The sequence below is a fragment of the Haliaeetus leucocephalus genome, unplaced genomic scaffold (genome assembly GCF_000737465.1).
Source record: "Haliaeetus leucocephalus isolate CR32 unplaced genomic scaffold, Haliaeetus_leucocephalus-4.0 Scaffold68, whole genome shotgun sequence".
Classification (NCBI taxonomy): domain Eukaryota; kingdom Metazoa; phylum Chordata; class Aves; order Accipitriformes; family Accipitridae; genus Haliaeetus; species Haliaeetus leucocephalus.
In genome coordinates this window covers 386,564-402,545 of record NW_010972504.1, presented here as the reverse complement: position 1 = coordinate 402,545, position 15,982 = coordinate 386,564, and the positions used below count along the sequence as shown (strand labels likewise).

Genomic DNA, 15,982 nt, shown 5'->3' with positions numbered 1-15,982 from the left:
GCTGTCCAGCACAGCACAATGGTACGAAATATCCGCAGAGATCCAGAGAGACTCCTGCACCATGCACGCTCCTTCGACCCTGGTATGCTTTACAGAGTTTCCCTAGGTGAAGGCAAGCAGCAGTTCCAGCTGCTTTTTGCTGCGGAGCATGCCCAAATCTTGTTTTGTTACTCTATGTCAGCCACAAGTAATTCCACAGAAGACAACGCAATAAAGTGAATGGAAAACAATGTGAAAGCAGGAGGAGTTTTCACAGATTGTTTTACACTAAGAGCACTTTCACACTCAGTCCATCATATGTAGCTCAATGGTAAACTCCCCTCTCAAACCAGGAGAGAGGTAGAAATCTTCATGAGATGAACACTGCAGATGTTCTGAGAGGAGACATTCACAGAGTCTCTGAAATGTCCCCTTGGAAGCTCTGCAAACTCAACTTTCCTCCTGCATGAAGCTAAAAGGAGATTTATCCTGTTCAACGTGCTTCCTCAGTCCTTGGACACTGAGTTTCACACTATCAGCTCCCACCAGCTTCCTCCTGCCAGCACAGGCTCTGCAGGAACCCAGACAGAGCCTCCTCATCTCCTGTGCACACCCAGCTATGTAACAGACTATAGGAAGATAGAGACATGAATGCTCAAACTGGCTATGCCAAAGTTTCAGTTAGATGATAGAAAAAAACTTCTTAAAAATTAATTTGCTGCTACCACAGGGTTCCTGCCATGCAAGAGCTTATTGGAATGCAAACTATAAGCTTCAAAGGGAAGGATGAATCAGAAGCTATTTTAAGAGTAATTATATAAGATTATAAATTTCAAACCGTCTCATTATTGCACGTTAAGTATGAAGATAACCTGCTTCATAAGGAGACCTTGCAGGGATCCGGTGTTTCAAGCCACTATGATCTATGGTCCAAGTGCAAACAGCAACCTCATCACCCCTGTCCAGACAAAACTTCTTTCACTAAGCAATGCCAGAGCTTTTTTCACCATTTACTATAAGTCTTTAGGACATGCAGTTCTATAGCTGGGAGAATAAGTAGAACATGAGACATGGACAACTTCATGCAAGTTTTGTTCCTTTAACAGTTGTGCAATTTGTTGTCCTCGAAACCAGCTATCAGCTTGTTAGTGACAGTACTTGCAAATTCCCAAATTTTATAGATCCCAGTTCAAATTATAATTAAGGAGAAAACATTTAAACAATAAATTTGCACATGGAATAAAGTACTATTCCAGCAACTCCAGCCACAACCGCAAGGAGCAGCCCGGGTGTGGGCACAGCCGGGAAACAGGACTCGTTTTCCCCATGCTGTGATGGAGACCGTGGCAGCTCATTGTCCTGGGACAGCCCCTGAGCAGTTACCTGCATTGTGCACTGCCTGCAAGAAGAATAGAGAGTTGGTTTTGGTTTTGCTTACATATCCAGGCTACAGCGGAAGCTCCTGCTGTGTCTTGGCTTGGAGGAAACAGGCGCACAGGTTGGAGGGCTGTGAGCTGCTCGCTCCCTCGAGGAGGGCAATGCCTGTGCTGTCCTTGTCCTTGCTGCACCCTGGTGCCCAGACCCTCGGGAGGGACCTTCACACCTGGTGGTCTAAGAGAGCTGATTACACAAGTGCATTGAACAGAGAGAAAAGGCAGGGAAAATAGAGGCTGTCATACCCTTTACTACCTGGCATTTTTGAGTTTATGGTTTGGTACTTTTATCACCCAGGGAACAGACAGTAAATGCGCTCGAATACAGGAGACGGAGGTGCGCCGGTCGCCCAGGCTGAGTTTAAAAAAGCAGAAGAAAATCTGAACAGAGTAGTTCAGCGGGAAACACCAAGGGTGATTTTCAAGTGCAGAATCAACAATGAGGTACTTTACACACGTGTACGTATGTATAATAAAAAAGGAAAAAAAAATGCCTACATATGAAAATGCGTAATACACCAAACAAAGGAGTGCAACATAAGAGGAGACCTCGGTAGCCTGGGGCTTGTACTTTGCTCACTGAAATAGAATGGAGAAAGATGTAGTTGCCAAAGAAAAAAAAAGCAAAAGATCATGAATAGCTGACAAGCAAAAGACATCTGCATGCCTGCTACATGCAGGAGAAGCCTCCACCATGTCTGGTTCTGGACAGCCAAAACACAACTATGAAATACCATGCAACCTTAACAAGAGCTCAGCGAAATCTCTGCTAAGCAGTAATACCAAACACGAGTGACAGAGGGATTGCCATAAGAATTGCCGAATTGCCATGGTAAGATACAGTCAGTTCTTTGTTCATTTAGATGTGGCAACTACAGTGTCAAGCAGGTTGAAAAAGTCTTAAGTAGTCCTCAATCAGCTGCAGTTCAGACCACGTTAACAGACAGAACAGTCCGCACCTCGCATGCACTGAACTTGCAGGGTGCAGGGCTGCGAACAGCCCCACTGAAACGGCTGCATCACCTTCCACTTAGAGACTTTTGATTACTGACCACAGCAAGTCAGACACTCCTGTGCCTACATGCTTTTCCTGATTTACATATTGAAGGAGACAGGCCAAAAAAAAAAATTCTTTCCAGCCACAGGACTTTTTGCATCCAGGGCCATCTTCTACAGAGGAAAGAAAATGAGACTTTTGAGCTTAGAAAAAGACAGCCCGTTCCTTTCCCTTAGTCACCTTCCTTCAGATCGGAGGTGATGGGTAGCTCAGTGAAAGCCCACATAAGCTGAATGTCTTTAAAAACCCAGATTGGATCATGGCTGAAATGGATTAGAAACAGAAAAGAAATCTTAAATCTGTCTGGGTGGGAAGATCTGGCCAAAATGTATTAAAACACCAAGGTCAGTACTGCAGACAGGGTTAACAGGCCACCTATCACCTTGGCTGTGGGACTTTTAGAAAAGCAACAGGCACAGCAGTCACACTTGCTGTGCAGCACAAGTCACTGCAACATCTGGAACAGCTCTTTGCAAAAGGGTCTCGGCACAGCTGGTGGAGCCCCGCTCCCTCCTCTTTCCGTCCCCCTGTGTGGGAAGGAAGCCAAGCCTGACCTGGCTGCAAGAGGATGCCCAGAGATGAACGTCCATGGCAGAGGAGGTCTCCAACACTGCGGGTGGTTGCAGGGCTGGGGCGCTGATGAAGCCCTCTCCTCGCCGGTGACACCCGCTCCCCTGCACGACATGCAGAGGCAGGCGCAGCATCAGCACGCTGCTGGGGACACCACGCAGAAGCACTCGGTGACCCCAAGCAAGAGTCGTTCACATTGCAGGTCCGACACAGCAGCGGAGTTCACGCCGGGCAGGTGGCTGGCGCAGCAGCAGGCAAACGTGAGCGCGCAGACATCCTCGGCAGTGCCAACCCAGCCTCCTGCTCGGAATTTGGCTCTGCCAATGGACAGTCCCTAACCCGTCCTTGGCCTGGGCTCCCCAGTGGGGAACTGGAGACGAAACCCACCTTGCCCGCTAGTGACTATGGGCTTCATACACAACGCTGAGAGGCCCGTATCAACACCCAGAGAAAATAACTAATACTCATTAAAATGGCCGTGCCCCCGCAGAACAGCTGGACCGGGGGAGACTGATCAAAGGCTTCTGAAGACCAAATATGTTGGTATTCAGTTGTTATTGACCCACCTGCCGATTCAGACTTCCCTCCACACTGCATTAAAGGCACATTGTTACTCAAACTTTTGCTGGCCTGTGGAACCAGAAGAGGAACTTTGAGATGTCAGCAATGCAGCATTTCTGTTATCAAAAGTGACAAAAAAAAGAAAAAAAAAATTGTTCCAAACCAAAGGAAACATTCCCCAGTGATTTAGGTCGCTTTGTTTCTTAATCAGCTGTTCTCTAGAGTATTATAAATGAGATAGTAAGAGTTGTCATTGCTTTATGCCTAACTGATGACAATCTAATGAACTATTTATAAGCCACACTGCATGTAATTATAGTACATAGCTGTGTGCTAATCCATGACATTTTATCACAATATGCTGTAACAACATCTGTAAACAACTCAGCAGTGCTGAACACACAGAGTGTCCCTGGGCTGAGGTTAAATAACTGACACTGAGCATCATCTTCCTCCCATGATGTGACCCCGTAGATACAGGACCTGAGCCGAGCACTGAAGATTTGCCAGGGAAGCCTTGCTGAGGCTGTTCAACAATGGGGGGGGGAAGCCTCTATCCAGACCTGCTGAAGCAGAACAGAGCTGGGCAGAGAGCAAAACACCATAATACAGACACTTCTGGGATGTAGAAATACAACTGTGTCTAAGATGCAATGCAAACAAAAAAATAAAAGCTTTTCACTGTCACTCTGTCTCCCTTGAGTGACCAAAGACCCTGGACCTTAAAATTTCCCTTCAAAAACTTGGTCAAAGCCATGACTGTCCTGAGACATCAGAGGTGCCAGGGTCAGCAGTGTTTCAGTGTCTAGGTTCACTGCACCAGAGCTGCTGTCTCTCTGCCCTTCACTTTCTACAGTGAGATTTGGTTTTGGGGAAATGCTTCCCTGTGGCTCTCTCTTTGATTCCATTTTGGTTCAAAAAAAAAAACCCCTAAAATCAGACTGCCCTGAAAAGATCTCAGGATAAAGCTTGACCAGGAGCAGAATCAGGGTCTCTTCCCATCCCAGCCTGCAGCCTGAAGGGTGAACCCTGCAGCTAGTGCCTCATCCCAGCAAGGGTGCCAGGCAGCCCCCCAGCCCTGTGATGTGGGATCTCACGAGAAGACACAGCCTGAGAACGCAAAAAAGCAGAGCTCAGCCAGGGGATGGCAGAAGGCCCCAAGTGTGGGACAAGGTGGCCCAGAAATCTTTCCGGAGGCTTTCCTTCAGCTGAGTGCCCCCTTGTCCAGGGACACACCCCCCGCCTGGTGCAAGGGGGCTCCTTGACTACATGAAAGCATGATGGAAGAGCTTTATTGCCTGGACCTGCCCCACAGGAAACCCAAAAGAAGAGATGCAGGATTCATGCAGAACTCCCCTGGCTCCTGACGCGGCAAAGACTGGCTCATACACAGATCTGTGTCCTCAGGAGGTGAAGTTGCCAATTAAAGCCATCTAGACCCAGTATGACCACGTAAGCCCACGTCATGCCCTCTTTTTCTCTCTCTCGACTTGTGCTGATAATAACTGGCAGACAATAGACGAGTCTGATCTGCATGGCAAAAAGAGCACAGGCTTGTTTGAAGAAGGCTCTGTGCGGGATGCAGAGCAGTCGGGAAGGATCTCCCAGCCACCCACCTACATGGGACCGGCTGCTCAGTACAGAGACCCTGTGCTGAAATGCAGCAGTTATGAAAAGAGCATTTCTTTGTTCAAGCTTCGCTGAATGATCAGGGAACTTCCTCCATGAATGGCTCTGCTCCTGTCATGAGCTGTTGCTGCTGCTTCCATTAGCTTGTAACAAAGACAGAGATCTTTAACCCCTAAAATGTACTACACAGCAGTCACGCATGCAGACTCGGCTGCCTGATCCTACAGATTTCTTAAATGGATTCTGAGATTCCTTCTTTCCTTCTCCAATGACTCATATCACTCCATACTGTGCAGCCCTGAGTCCTTTTAGCATGAACATTTTGACCAGAGACCAGATTCAGAACTGAGCTCATATAACTCTGAGCAAATGCTCACAGACATCCAAGAGATGAAGTACTGCGTATGGAAAGAATGCATTTAAGGAGGTGCTCGCTGTACTCACCTAACACTGTGTTGTTACAAGAGCACATGCATTTCTTTGCAGCAGTTACAAACATGCATAAAAAATCAGAGTAATACTTACATTACCAGAGACACTGGTGTGCTACAATTTCTGGGCAATTATTATTCCATGGAATCCAATACTCTAGGACTGTATGTCTTAATGATGGTTTTGAAAGGGCTTGTATGAACTGAGCTTCTGGCATCCTGCCCTTAGTCTTCGCTGCACAGTTTCCTGTGATATTGTCAAACACTAACCTGCTACACCATAACAAACTGAACTAAATATAAAGGCGGCCTTAATTAGCATCTGCAGTTTCACTATGTACAAGACACCCTGCAGGATAACTTTCTTTTTTCTATAGACATGGAAAATGTATAGTTAATGTACAGTCACTCCAAATATCCCTTCTCTGTCCCTCTAGGATGCCATTTTGCGAAGTACAAGTATAATTAAAGACAATGCGTGGCAGAGGGACAAATCACATCTCTCCCAAACAACTGCCAGCATAAGTCACTGTTATGTTAGCGAGTCCACTGGATTGAAACAATAAGGGCTGTTACAGACAAGCTTCTTGATTTTACAATGTACAGATAGGAAGGAAAAATACATATTATGATATTTGAAAAAGAAATAACAAATATTAGAGCTAGAAAAAGCTGCCTAACCAACATGAGATGGAAACCTGGGGTCCTAAGGAAGAATATGCGATTGTACCTAGAAACGTGAACAGTAAGAAGAAGAAACAGGTAAGAAAAGCAAGGATAGTTGAAACTATAGTTAAATGAAAAATTGTATCAGACATGAGATCCAGTTATAGTTCTGTTTTTACCTCTGAACAATGAATACACACGTGAGACTATATGACTGTTAGTGAATACATGGTATGTGCAGCAGGCTGTGCACATTGCACTGGTATGACTTCAACAAAGCAAAGATGTCAAGCAGCAAACACCTGCAAACACAAAAATACCAGCTTCTCAGAGTCATCCCGCAAAACAATGGAGAAGATCAGAGTCAGGCTATGCCCTGATTTGAACTAGCTAAAAGCACATGCTTGGTTTCAGTGAAACATAGGGAAAATACTCAAAGCAGAAGAAAATGTTTCAATGGCAAAGACAGAAACTGCTGAAGCACAATGTTTGTTAAGGAAAAGAGGCTCCATATTACGAAAAAAAGCAAAAAATTAACAAAGTAACTTCAGAAATGTGGACTTACCAGAGAGGTATCTGCACCTCAGCTCAGTTCCTGGTCACTGTCCTCAGCCTGCTCACACACTCAATTAACACCAGCAGCAATCTGGCTGCCTGTTTCTATGGAGTTTTAGATGCTGATCCCTGACTATGCATAAGGCTACTGCAGCTGCACTGGAATAGGCTCCGAGGTCCGCAAAAAAAAGCTACAAACATGATCAGCCTCCCTGTACTGCTTCAGGAATGAATCAACCAACAGCAATTAGGCAGATGCAAACCTGCATCTATGCAGAGAGGTACTTACAAAGCTCCTGAACACACACACTCCACACAGCTCCAGAGGTGCATTTTATTTACCAGGACCATCACAGTGCATAGCCAGAGGAAGCTGTAGAGTCATAGATCCACACACAATACATAAGCAAAGACAAATGTTCATAGACAGGTTATATAATCCATTTTTCCTAGATTTATGCTGCAGGTTTTAACCTTATTTTAATATAGTTTTGCAAACCTTTCTCTGGTAGCAAGGTTTGAACCTGATACCTTCAGGATCAGAGCACAAACCTGTTTTACTTGAGCTAAAGAGCAAATCTGCTGCTGCACGTAGCTCTAGCTTGCTCTTTTCCTGCTAGTGGACCAGATGCTCGCAGAGGAAGGCAAGATCCATTTTGCAAGTGCATTACTCAGTGATAAGAAAGCTCTTTGCCCCAAGGTGCTACTCCTCACATGCCTGGCCTCTGGAAACACAAGCTTCAGTGGTTAATATTAGCTTTGCCTGGGTGGCTTTAAACATGTTTACTGTTATATTTACTTAAAATACACTTGAACGGTGATTCAGAAAAGTGTGTTACTACAGCTGGCAAGTAAATTCAAGACTTGCCCATATTTCACAGGTAGTGGCTGTAGGCATCCCGTATCAGTGAATGGGTGTGTCATCAATTTTCCCCTTAGTCAAACTATCCTATCAAGGGATAACTTTTTCCAAGAAAAATACTCCAAAAGCAATTTCTCCCTATAAAGGTGATCTTTCCACATCAACATTCCTGCAATGAAAAAAACCTCTATTGCACAAAAATTCACCTCTTTTTCTGCCTACAGCAAGAACACTTCTGCACTTGTGGGTTTAACATTTTAATAGTATTTGTGAAGTGCCAGGAGGGTGTTCAGCGCTGTACAAGATGTACTGCCTGCATCATGAAGTTTAAAAAGAACAGTTCACACAAAGGGCAAAACACTAAATGTGCTCTGAATTACTGCAGCATTAAAGCACAGAAGGACAGCTGACAAAGTGTGCTAGGCAACAGAAATTATCATAAAGTCTCTTCTGGTTTTGCATTTTTCCCCAGCTGTCCTTTTTCTTCCTCTCACTTCAGCTTTCATATCCTGCACTAGGAAACCACTAGAGCACTTTGCTAGGGTGAATCAGTGCATAAGGAAGGTTTTGAGGAGGGTACACAGGCTGTGCCGAGATCAACAGGGACTGCTGTGCACGCAATCCTATAGTGACTTTCTGGGTAAAAACGGCAACACCTCTGCACATCATCCATTGCATCCTGTACTTACTTTACAGGGCAGTGGAACTTTTTACAAATGGAAACATTGAGGCAAAAAAACCAACTTATGTTATTTAAAGAAAGTCGCAACACGGTAGTGCTGGAGCTAGAAATCAAACCCAGGGGTTTGCTCCTGGATGTGCTCTGATCCTGGTGTAAATTCCCTCCCATACCCATGCACCGTGCTTTAAAGTCAGCAAGCATCACAAGCCACAGGCTCCAGTCACACTCCACCAGCTCTGCACATTCATTTCAGAATGATCATTTTGTTTTTAAATCTCTCTGTGGAGTCAAGCTCCCATCCCCTGTTTGGCATGACCTCCCAGGACCGGCTGGCAGCCTCTGTCTGCAGTCAGACCTGGCACTGTGCACCCACGAGGAGCGGGACCTGGTTCAGGCGAACATTGGGAGTGAGTCAGTAAGACAATTCAGTCCAAACTGAGTGACAACTTGACTCTGCAGGCAAGCGCACAGCACACTTCATGCTGGCAAGAGCTGTGCAGGGCATGACGCATTGCCTGGTACCCAGGGATGCTGGCAGGCTGGAGCCAAGCTGCCCACAGCAAGGACCATGGGCTTCGTACCCCTGGGAGCATCCCTGGGCAGGGGCAGTCAGGGGAGAGCTCGCTCCACCACAGGAGCTCACAGTGGGCCCTGGAGAGCAGATTTGGCACCGTTTCCCAAAGACCCTGGAGCCAGTCGCTCTCCAACAAGCAGCTCCACTCCCATGGGCAGAGGGACCAGGTGACATGGGGTGGCTTGCTGTGCCCAGCACAGCGGTCCTGTGGGAGTCTGGCAGCGTGGGCTTTCCTCCATCGTCAGCCAAGTACTTGGCACTTCAGTAGGACTTGTCCACAAAACTCTCAGCTATATCCTAGAGCGCTCGCTGCACCTCCAGGGCAGAGAAGTGATGTTTCCATTCATTTAAGGCACATCACTGCAGTGGTAAATGTTGTCCCTATACCACAGGCATTTCCACTCTCTACGGCTTATGCCTGTGTACTAGTCACACTCACAGCATCACTGCCCAACAGCTGAGGACTGGCAGGGAAGAGAGCTATCAGATGGAGAGAACTATGGGGGAGGATTTTAGATAGGCACAACAAAAGGATGCTGCATCTTGCTCAATCTCAGGGCCCACAGCCAAGAGATCAGTTCTATTCCTGGCACCGCCACGGGCCAAACTGCAGGCAAAGCTCACCCTCGCATATCCACTGATGCATCGATACCAAAACCTTCCTCATCCAAATACCTTATTTTTCTGACATACTTAGCTGCGGGATTACTAGCCAGCAGCAGCAGCCTGCAATGCTCCTTTGTTGGGTGTACAGTAATGTATGGCATACTGGAGAAACGCTGCAGCTCTATTTTTCTTATTGACTTTAAGTAGGAGAATCAGCTATTACATAACACAGGAGCATCTACTTTATACACAGTAGCACTTTCCACATTCAGTCCAAAATGGTTTGAAAAAAAAATAATGACTGCATAAAACCATACTGACATACTTACATAAACTACTCAGTAATATTTTTATATTCACAGGTTTTTTCCACTGTCAGATGCAGTTCAAGAAGGCTAGTGATACCTGGCTAATTTCTTTGCAACTCCACAGCATCCCCGGAAGATACTGCTCTCCATCAATACATGAAACATCAGAAAAACCCAAACTACCTCTCAGAGTCTAATGGCAAGCAGAGCTGTGCAGAAGCAGCCCTGGCTCCAGCTTTGGCAGCATTAGAGTGCTTTTGTCTGCCTGCTCACAAACGATGCGAACTTCATCAAGACACTTGACAAGCCAAGCTGATTCAGCCATTAGCTAATAGATTTATCCAGGAGGTTACAAACTGACAGAGAAGTTGTTGACTTCACATCATGATGACAAATAGGGCCAATTTTACTCCAGCAAACTTTGCATCCAGGTTGCCGAGGTTGTGCTGTCCAGCACAAGCACACTTCAGCAGGACCCAGAACTCGTGCTGCATGGCTCCTCTGACTTTCCTGTTGGTACCGGTATGGCACCTTGTCTCACTGCTCATGTTCACACAACCTCACTTTTTATTTGTATATCTTTATGAGGAAGGACTTGCTGGATCTGAACATAGGACTCCAGGTAGCTGATAGCAAATTTGCTTAACATCAGTCTTCCGTGTAAAACAGACAAAGCAGAAATGCAGATAATTAGATAAACATCCAGACACTAATGGGACAGGTATCGTACCACTGTAACTGTTGCATTAGTTAACACAATGCAAACAGTTTTATTTCCTTTGCTGGAGCAGTTTTACATCCAGGCATTTGAGAAATATTAGTACCCGTTGGGCCCAAATGGTGTACTCAGTGCTGTCTAGACATAAAAATGGGCCCAGTCGTGCAGAGCAGAGACAATGGTAATGGCTGTTAATGCACTCAGTGCAGTCAGCCAGCCCAGCGTGACTTGCCCAGGGCACTGGGGTAGAGGCTGACACTTAAACCAGAGATCAGAGCAGACAAACACTTGAGATGTTAAAGGCATATGATGGTGTGATCACGACCTGAAAAATGAGATCCTGAACAGACTGCAGAAACAAATGCAAATCTGTCATATCAGGGCAGATGGAACAAAAGCAGTAACCTGTACTGCACAGTGTCAGGAAAATGTTAATTTTGGTACCAAGGTAAGAAATTACAAAGCAATGCAGTAAGTTGTTTGCAATAAAGAAAACAGCTGCACTGGATGCAATGCATAAGGACAGTACCAGCAGTGGTAAGAGACCTTCAGAACAAGCAGGTCTAAAGCAAAGTCATTTTAAGATGACAATGAAGTTACAAGCAGAGTGGCATGTGAAAGGAAGGTGTTAGGCTGGACATACTGGAAAACAGTGGTGGAAACACCACTGCAAGCAAACATATGGCAGAAGCTCAGCAAAACTGGAGAGCTGCCAGTGTGCCCTGGGTGCCAGTCGCATCCTGGTGCAAGATGGTGGCAGAGAGGGGCAGGAAAAACTGAAGCAAGATGACCCAGAAAGCCTTGGACAGGGATTGACAGGCTACTGTGCTGCACCCGGGCTCTGCACAGCTGCCCTCAGAAGAGGAGAAGAAAAGCTTCTGAAAACTTATGCAGTGAAATCAGGCTGGCTGGTAGATCATTATCTTAAAAGAAGCACTCTACACAAATGTTCTAATACACCAACAACTTACAGCATGTTATCAATAATGCTAAAAAGCATGGAATTTTTATTTTAGCTCCTCAGCATGAGAGCCTGCAAAGTAAGCTCCCCCTGCCAATGTCTTCTGAAGTTATAGCAGAAGACAGCCTCTCTGGAACAAGAAGCTGTGAGCGGAAGTGTACAGAAAGTTAACCACTTTGCAATAAAGAAATGCCCCTTTGCTCTTACAGCAGTATGCTGGCTCTTGATTCATCTCTGACATGCCAATGTGTCTCCCTAGGTCTCTCTATGAGCTGATGAGGAACAGCTTCAGGCAGTTCTTAGGGAAAGTAAAACAAATACATGAAAGTACATTAAGATCCCTTACTACTGAAGAAAAATCCATCCAAGACCCTTCTTTTCTCAAACTGGGATAAGAGCAATCAGTTCCTGTCATCTCAGTTCCTTAAATAGGCTTTTTACTGCTTTTTGTTTTATACAGGACAGGAGTCTGGTTTTAAAAAAATAAGAAACTTTCACAGAACCTTTATCTCATTAACCACCTCCTTACCCGTGTGTAACACCACGTCTGTCCCCTCTGTGCAGATATTCCCATTTTGCATCAACAAGTGAGGCAGTACTTGCACCCAAAACTTCACAGTGGAACGTGTAAAGGAAAATAACCACACAGTGATGTGTGCCGAGAAAAATGCCCCCGAATCTGACACAGGGCTTGCGAACATTTCCCTCCCCTTGCGAGAGTCCTCCTGCCTTCCTCTGGCTGTTGGCAATCACAAGCACTACTCAAGCAGACAGGACCAGAGTACTGTACCTGGCTCGGAGATAATCAGGCTCTGGTCGGAAGGCAGCAGGAGGAATTCCCTGCAAGTGTCCAGGTCCAAGCTAGGCAGACTTTTCTTCTGGCACAGCTCGGTGACAATGCGGACTGCCTTCTGACAACGGCCGTCATCCTTGGTACCACTCATCTCCCACACTGCATCCTCCGCTATCCCCCTCTGCTGTCTAAGAAAGTCAAACTAGGAAAAGAGGGTTTGTTTATTTTTAATCACACAAACAGATTCACACCAGTTCCATCCTCTGGCATGGCAGCGCCCTAAGGGACACCCTGTGCCAGGCAATGCTCCAGATCTACAAACCCTCCTCAGCATTCAGACCAGGGAGTCTCCAGTCAGGCTCCCAAAACCACAGCTTGCTGCAGTCCTGCCAGTGCTCCTGATGCCTTATTGCCTCTGAGCTCAGATCTCTGTTTACTGCCAAGGCGTGTTCCAGACAAAGAACCTCCTACCAAATTCAATTTCATGCCCTCCATAGGACGTTGTTAAAGCTGCAGCCCAGATAATTCTTTTTAACCCTTTCATTGCTGCCCCTTATCCATTGTCCAGGTGCAGAGTTTCGAATCCCAGCCCCAGAGCAATTTTGGAAAAAAAGTGAATGCTGAAATCTTCTGGCTGAGGGCGGCACATCATCAGACAAGAGAAACAAGAGTGCTCCCATGAACACTGCACAAACTACTTACAACTGCCAAAGGCAACATAAGAAAAGCAGCAGGTTTTATCGATTTGTTTGTACTGGTCCTAACACAACAGACTGCAGATAGCAATAGAGATTGAGAATGCTATTCTACTTCATAATTAGATTCTTTGGGGTTTTTTTATTTTCTGCAGTATTTTTTTATTCCTATTGTAATCTAACGGACAGGTCATGCCATGTAACAAAGCTACACTTTTGAACAGAGAATAGTTTTGACAGGAATGGGAAAAGAAGCAATTGTATAACAGGCAATTAAAATTATGTACAGCAGAATGATTTCTTGCAGCTTCTGGAGCAGGGAAGCTAGTACAAATATAATGAGCATACTGGAGAGGCAGGGCTAAAGCTCTGGGTCCCTCAGCCCCATGTCGCAACAGAGTATGTTTAGCTCCATGCCACTGTGTCTATTTTGCCTGTTGTTAATTACTTGCTGAAGCACTTTGAGCTGTCACACCACATGAGTCCCAGGAGTTACAGGAGCACCCACTGCAGCACTAGGCTCCCCTGGAGCACAGGTCCTCTAACAACCCTCCAGCCCAGCCACGCAGGCTCCTGCAAGGCTGCAAACCCCCCAGAAGCTCTGTGTCTCAGTCTGCAGGCTGGGATCTACCCCAGGTGCCTCTAGTGCTGCCTCCTCCCGCCTGGTCCCTGCCCACTTCTGCTGCCCTGGACCAGCCTGGGGATGACAGAGGCTGGGCATCAGGGAGCTGGCATCGCCCCAGCACTGCCCCACACCTCCCCACAGGTCAGCACAAGCAAGGTGCCCTTCCACCTCACTGCAGCTCTGCGGGGGGCTGCCAGCCCCCACTCAGCAGGCAGCCCTGAGCTCCCACTCCCTGGCTGGCTGGATAAAACGTACTGTAAATTCTCCAACTGTTGGGTTAGTGACTCACTGCCAGCACAAAGGGCCTGTGTAGCAGCTGAGGTGCATGTGCCAGCCACACGGTTAAAGGCATTGCTCCAACATCCCTGTGCAGCTGCAGACGGGACCCTTTTGGTCACACCAGTCCTTCCTGCCTCCCTGCCCAGACCAGTGTGTTTTGGACACCTTACCCTTGCTAGCTGAGCACAGGCTTCTGCCACTGTGCTTTATCCAGCATAGAAACCTCTCTCTGGCAAGAGCAACTTACCTACTAAGCACTTCTCCCTCCAAAAACTTCTGTTGCCATGACAACACGAGTGAAATCTTTCCTTAACACAGCAATATCCTACAATTGGTCACAAAGAGGCACTTTTAATTAGACACTACCACCTCCCGGTCAGTGCTGTATAACCTTCTGCTGCAAACAGTTTGAGGCATATCTGCAGATTAGGAAGTATTCCTGAAAATGTTTACCACATGCAAGCAAACACCAACATCACCAGCTGCTTGCTGGCAGCACTACGGCTTGCAGAGGTCTATGTTTACTGAGTAGAGATTCCGGACTTTGCAAGGCTGGAAGCTAAACCAGTCATTCGCCAGGAGCTCAAGCTCGGGTATAGTTTGCATTACATTTATATGATAAACTCACTAAAACCACCCACCTATTTATCTTTTTAAGAAACTTGAAACTCAAGTTATGCTCCAAACCTGTCTTTAGAACCAATCATTCCTGTCACCGACACCCCCAGCCTTTGTCTTTCCTTATTCATTGCACAGTATTTTTCCTTAGGCTGTACAGCCCTTACAGAAGGGCCTTTCCCTCCCTGATTTGGGTTCATACAACATCTACCAGGGGCTAGGCCCTACCCTGCTACGGCCTCTTACATGTATTGAAGTATGAAGGACTTCATGACGGTTTTGCTTTAACAGTTCAGCCCAGGATGTTTTCCAAAGCTGAACATCTGGTTTACTTCTGCCTCCTGCTCCAGAGGAGAAACTTGCATATGTACACTCATGTATGTGAAGAAACCTAGTGCCACTGCAGAAGGTCCTGCAGAATATTTTTTCCACCTGTGATTGGGAAGATGTAAGAGGAATGTGACACGCATTGAGCTGAGTCCACCCTGCAGATGCAGTCACGATGCAGCACAGGGATTTGCCTGAGAGCAGGTTGCAAGAGCCCATGCAAAGAAAGCCATAGCTGGGGCTCTGAGACCTCCATGGGGAGGCTGGAAAGATCAGAGATGATGTTTACTCTGCACCTGTGACAAAGCCTAACTTGTTTACTGTAATGAGCATGTTGCTCACTTGGGCAGATTAATGACACATCAATCAGCACACAAAGAAAAAAACGATAAGACACTACATAGGTTAAGATACAATCACCTTGTGCTGGTGCTGCTTCTTCCCTGTTAAAGTCCTCCTCAGGGTGACTGGATCCCAAACATCTGATCTGTCTCCATTAGTAGTCTGCTGCCCACTGCTTGAAAGCACCACTTATGGCAGCAGTTCCAGAACCAGATTAGCATATGCAAAAGTGATTAAAGACAAATTAGCAAAACAACCCCCAGCCTTTCAGGACAAAATTACCCTCCTCTAGGAAAATTCAGGTATGCGCAGTGTCCAGGAGGCCACTGTAGGGCAGAAAACAAACATGGGCCTTTGGTTTCTCAGGGCTGGGGAAGACTGTTCTGCAAGGCAGGATGTAAGTCATGCTAAATTTTAGAGCACTGCAAATCCAGCCTTATAGCTTCTGTAGCCGCATGAAACACCACATATCCTGGAAGCCATCTATACCTTAATAAAAGGTGTGGGAAATGCATACAGAGCACCAGACCATCCCAAACCAGGATCACATAGTTTCTAGCAAAGAGTGCTGAAGCATCCCCAAGTAGCAATCAAGTTTACATTTGCCACTGTGACTCCCCCCCCAAAAAGATTTCACCCAATTTACTTTGACAAAGCAGTGGATCAAGTAGCTATGGTTTGCACACACCATGTCCTGAGAGCTCAGCGGAG

General features: G+C 46.3%; 1 protein-coding gene across 1 annotated transcript in view; it reads right to left on the bottom strand.

The window, feature by feature from the left end:
- Positions 1–12,536, bottom strand: part of SYT6 (synaptotagmin VI) — a 38,337-nt gene extending 25,801 nt beyond the window's left edge. The window contains exon 1 of the mRNA XM_010578609.1: positions 12,383–12,536. Coding sequence (XP_010576911.1) covers positions 12,383–12,536 — 154 coding nt within the window. The remainder of the gene's footprint in view (positions 1–12,382) is intronic.
- Between the last annotated feature and the right edge of the window lie 3,446 nt (positions 12,537–15,982).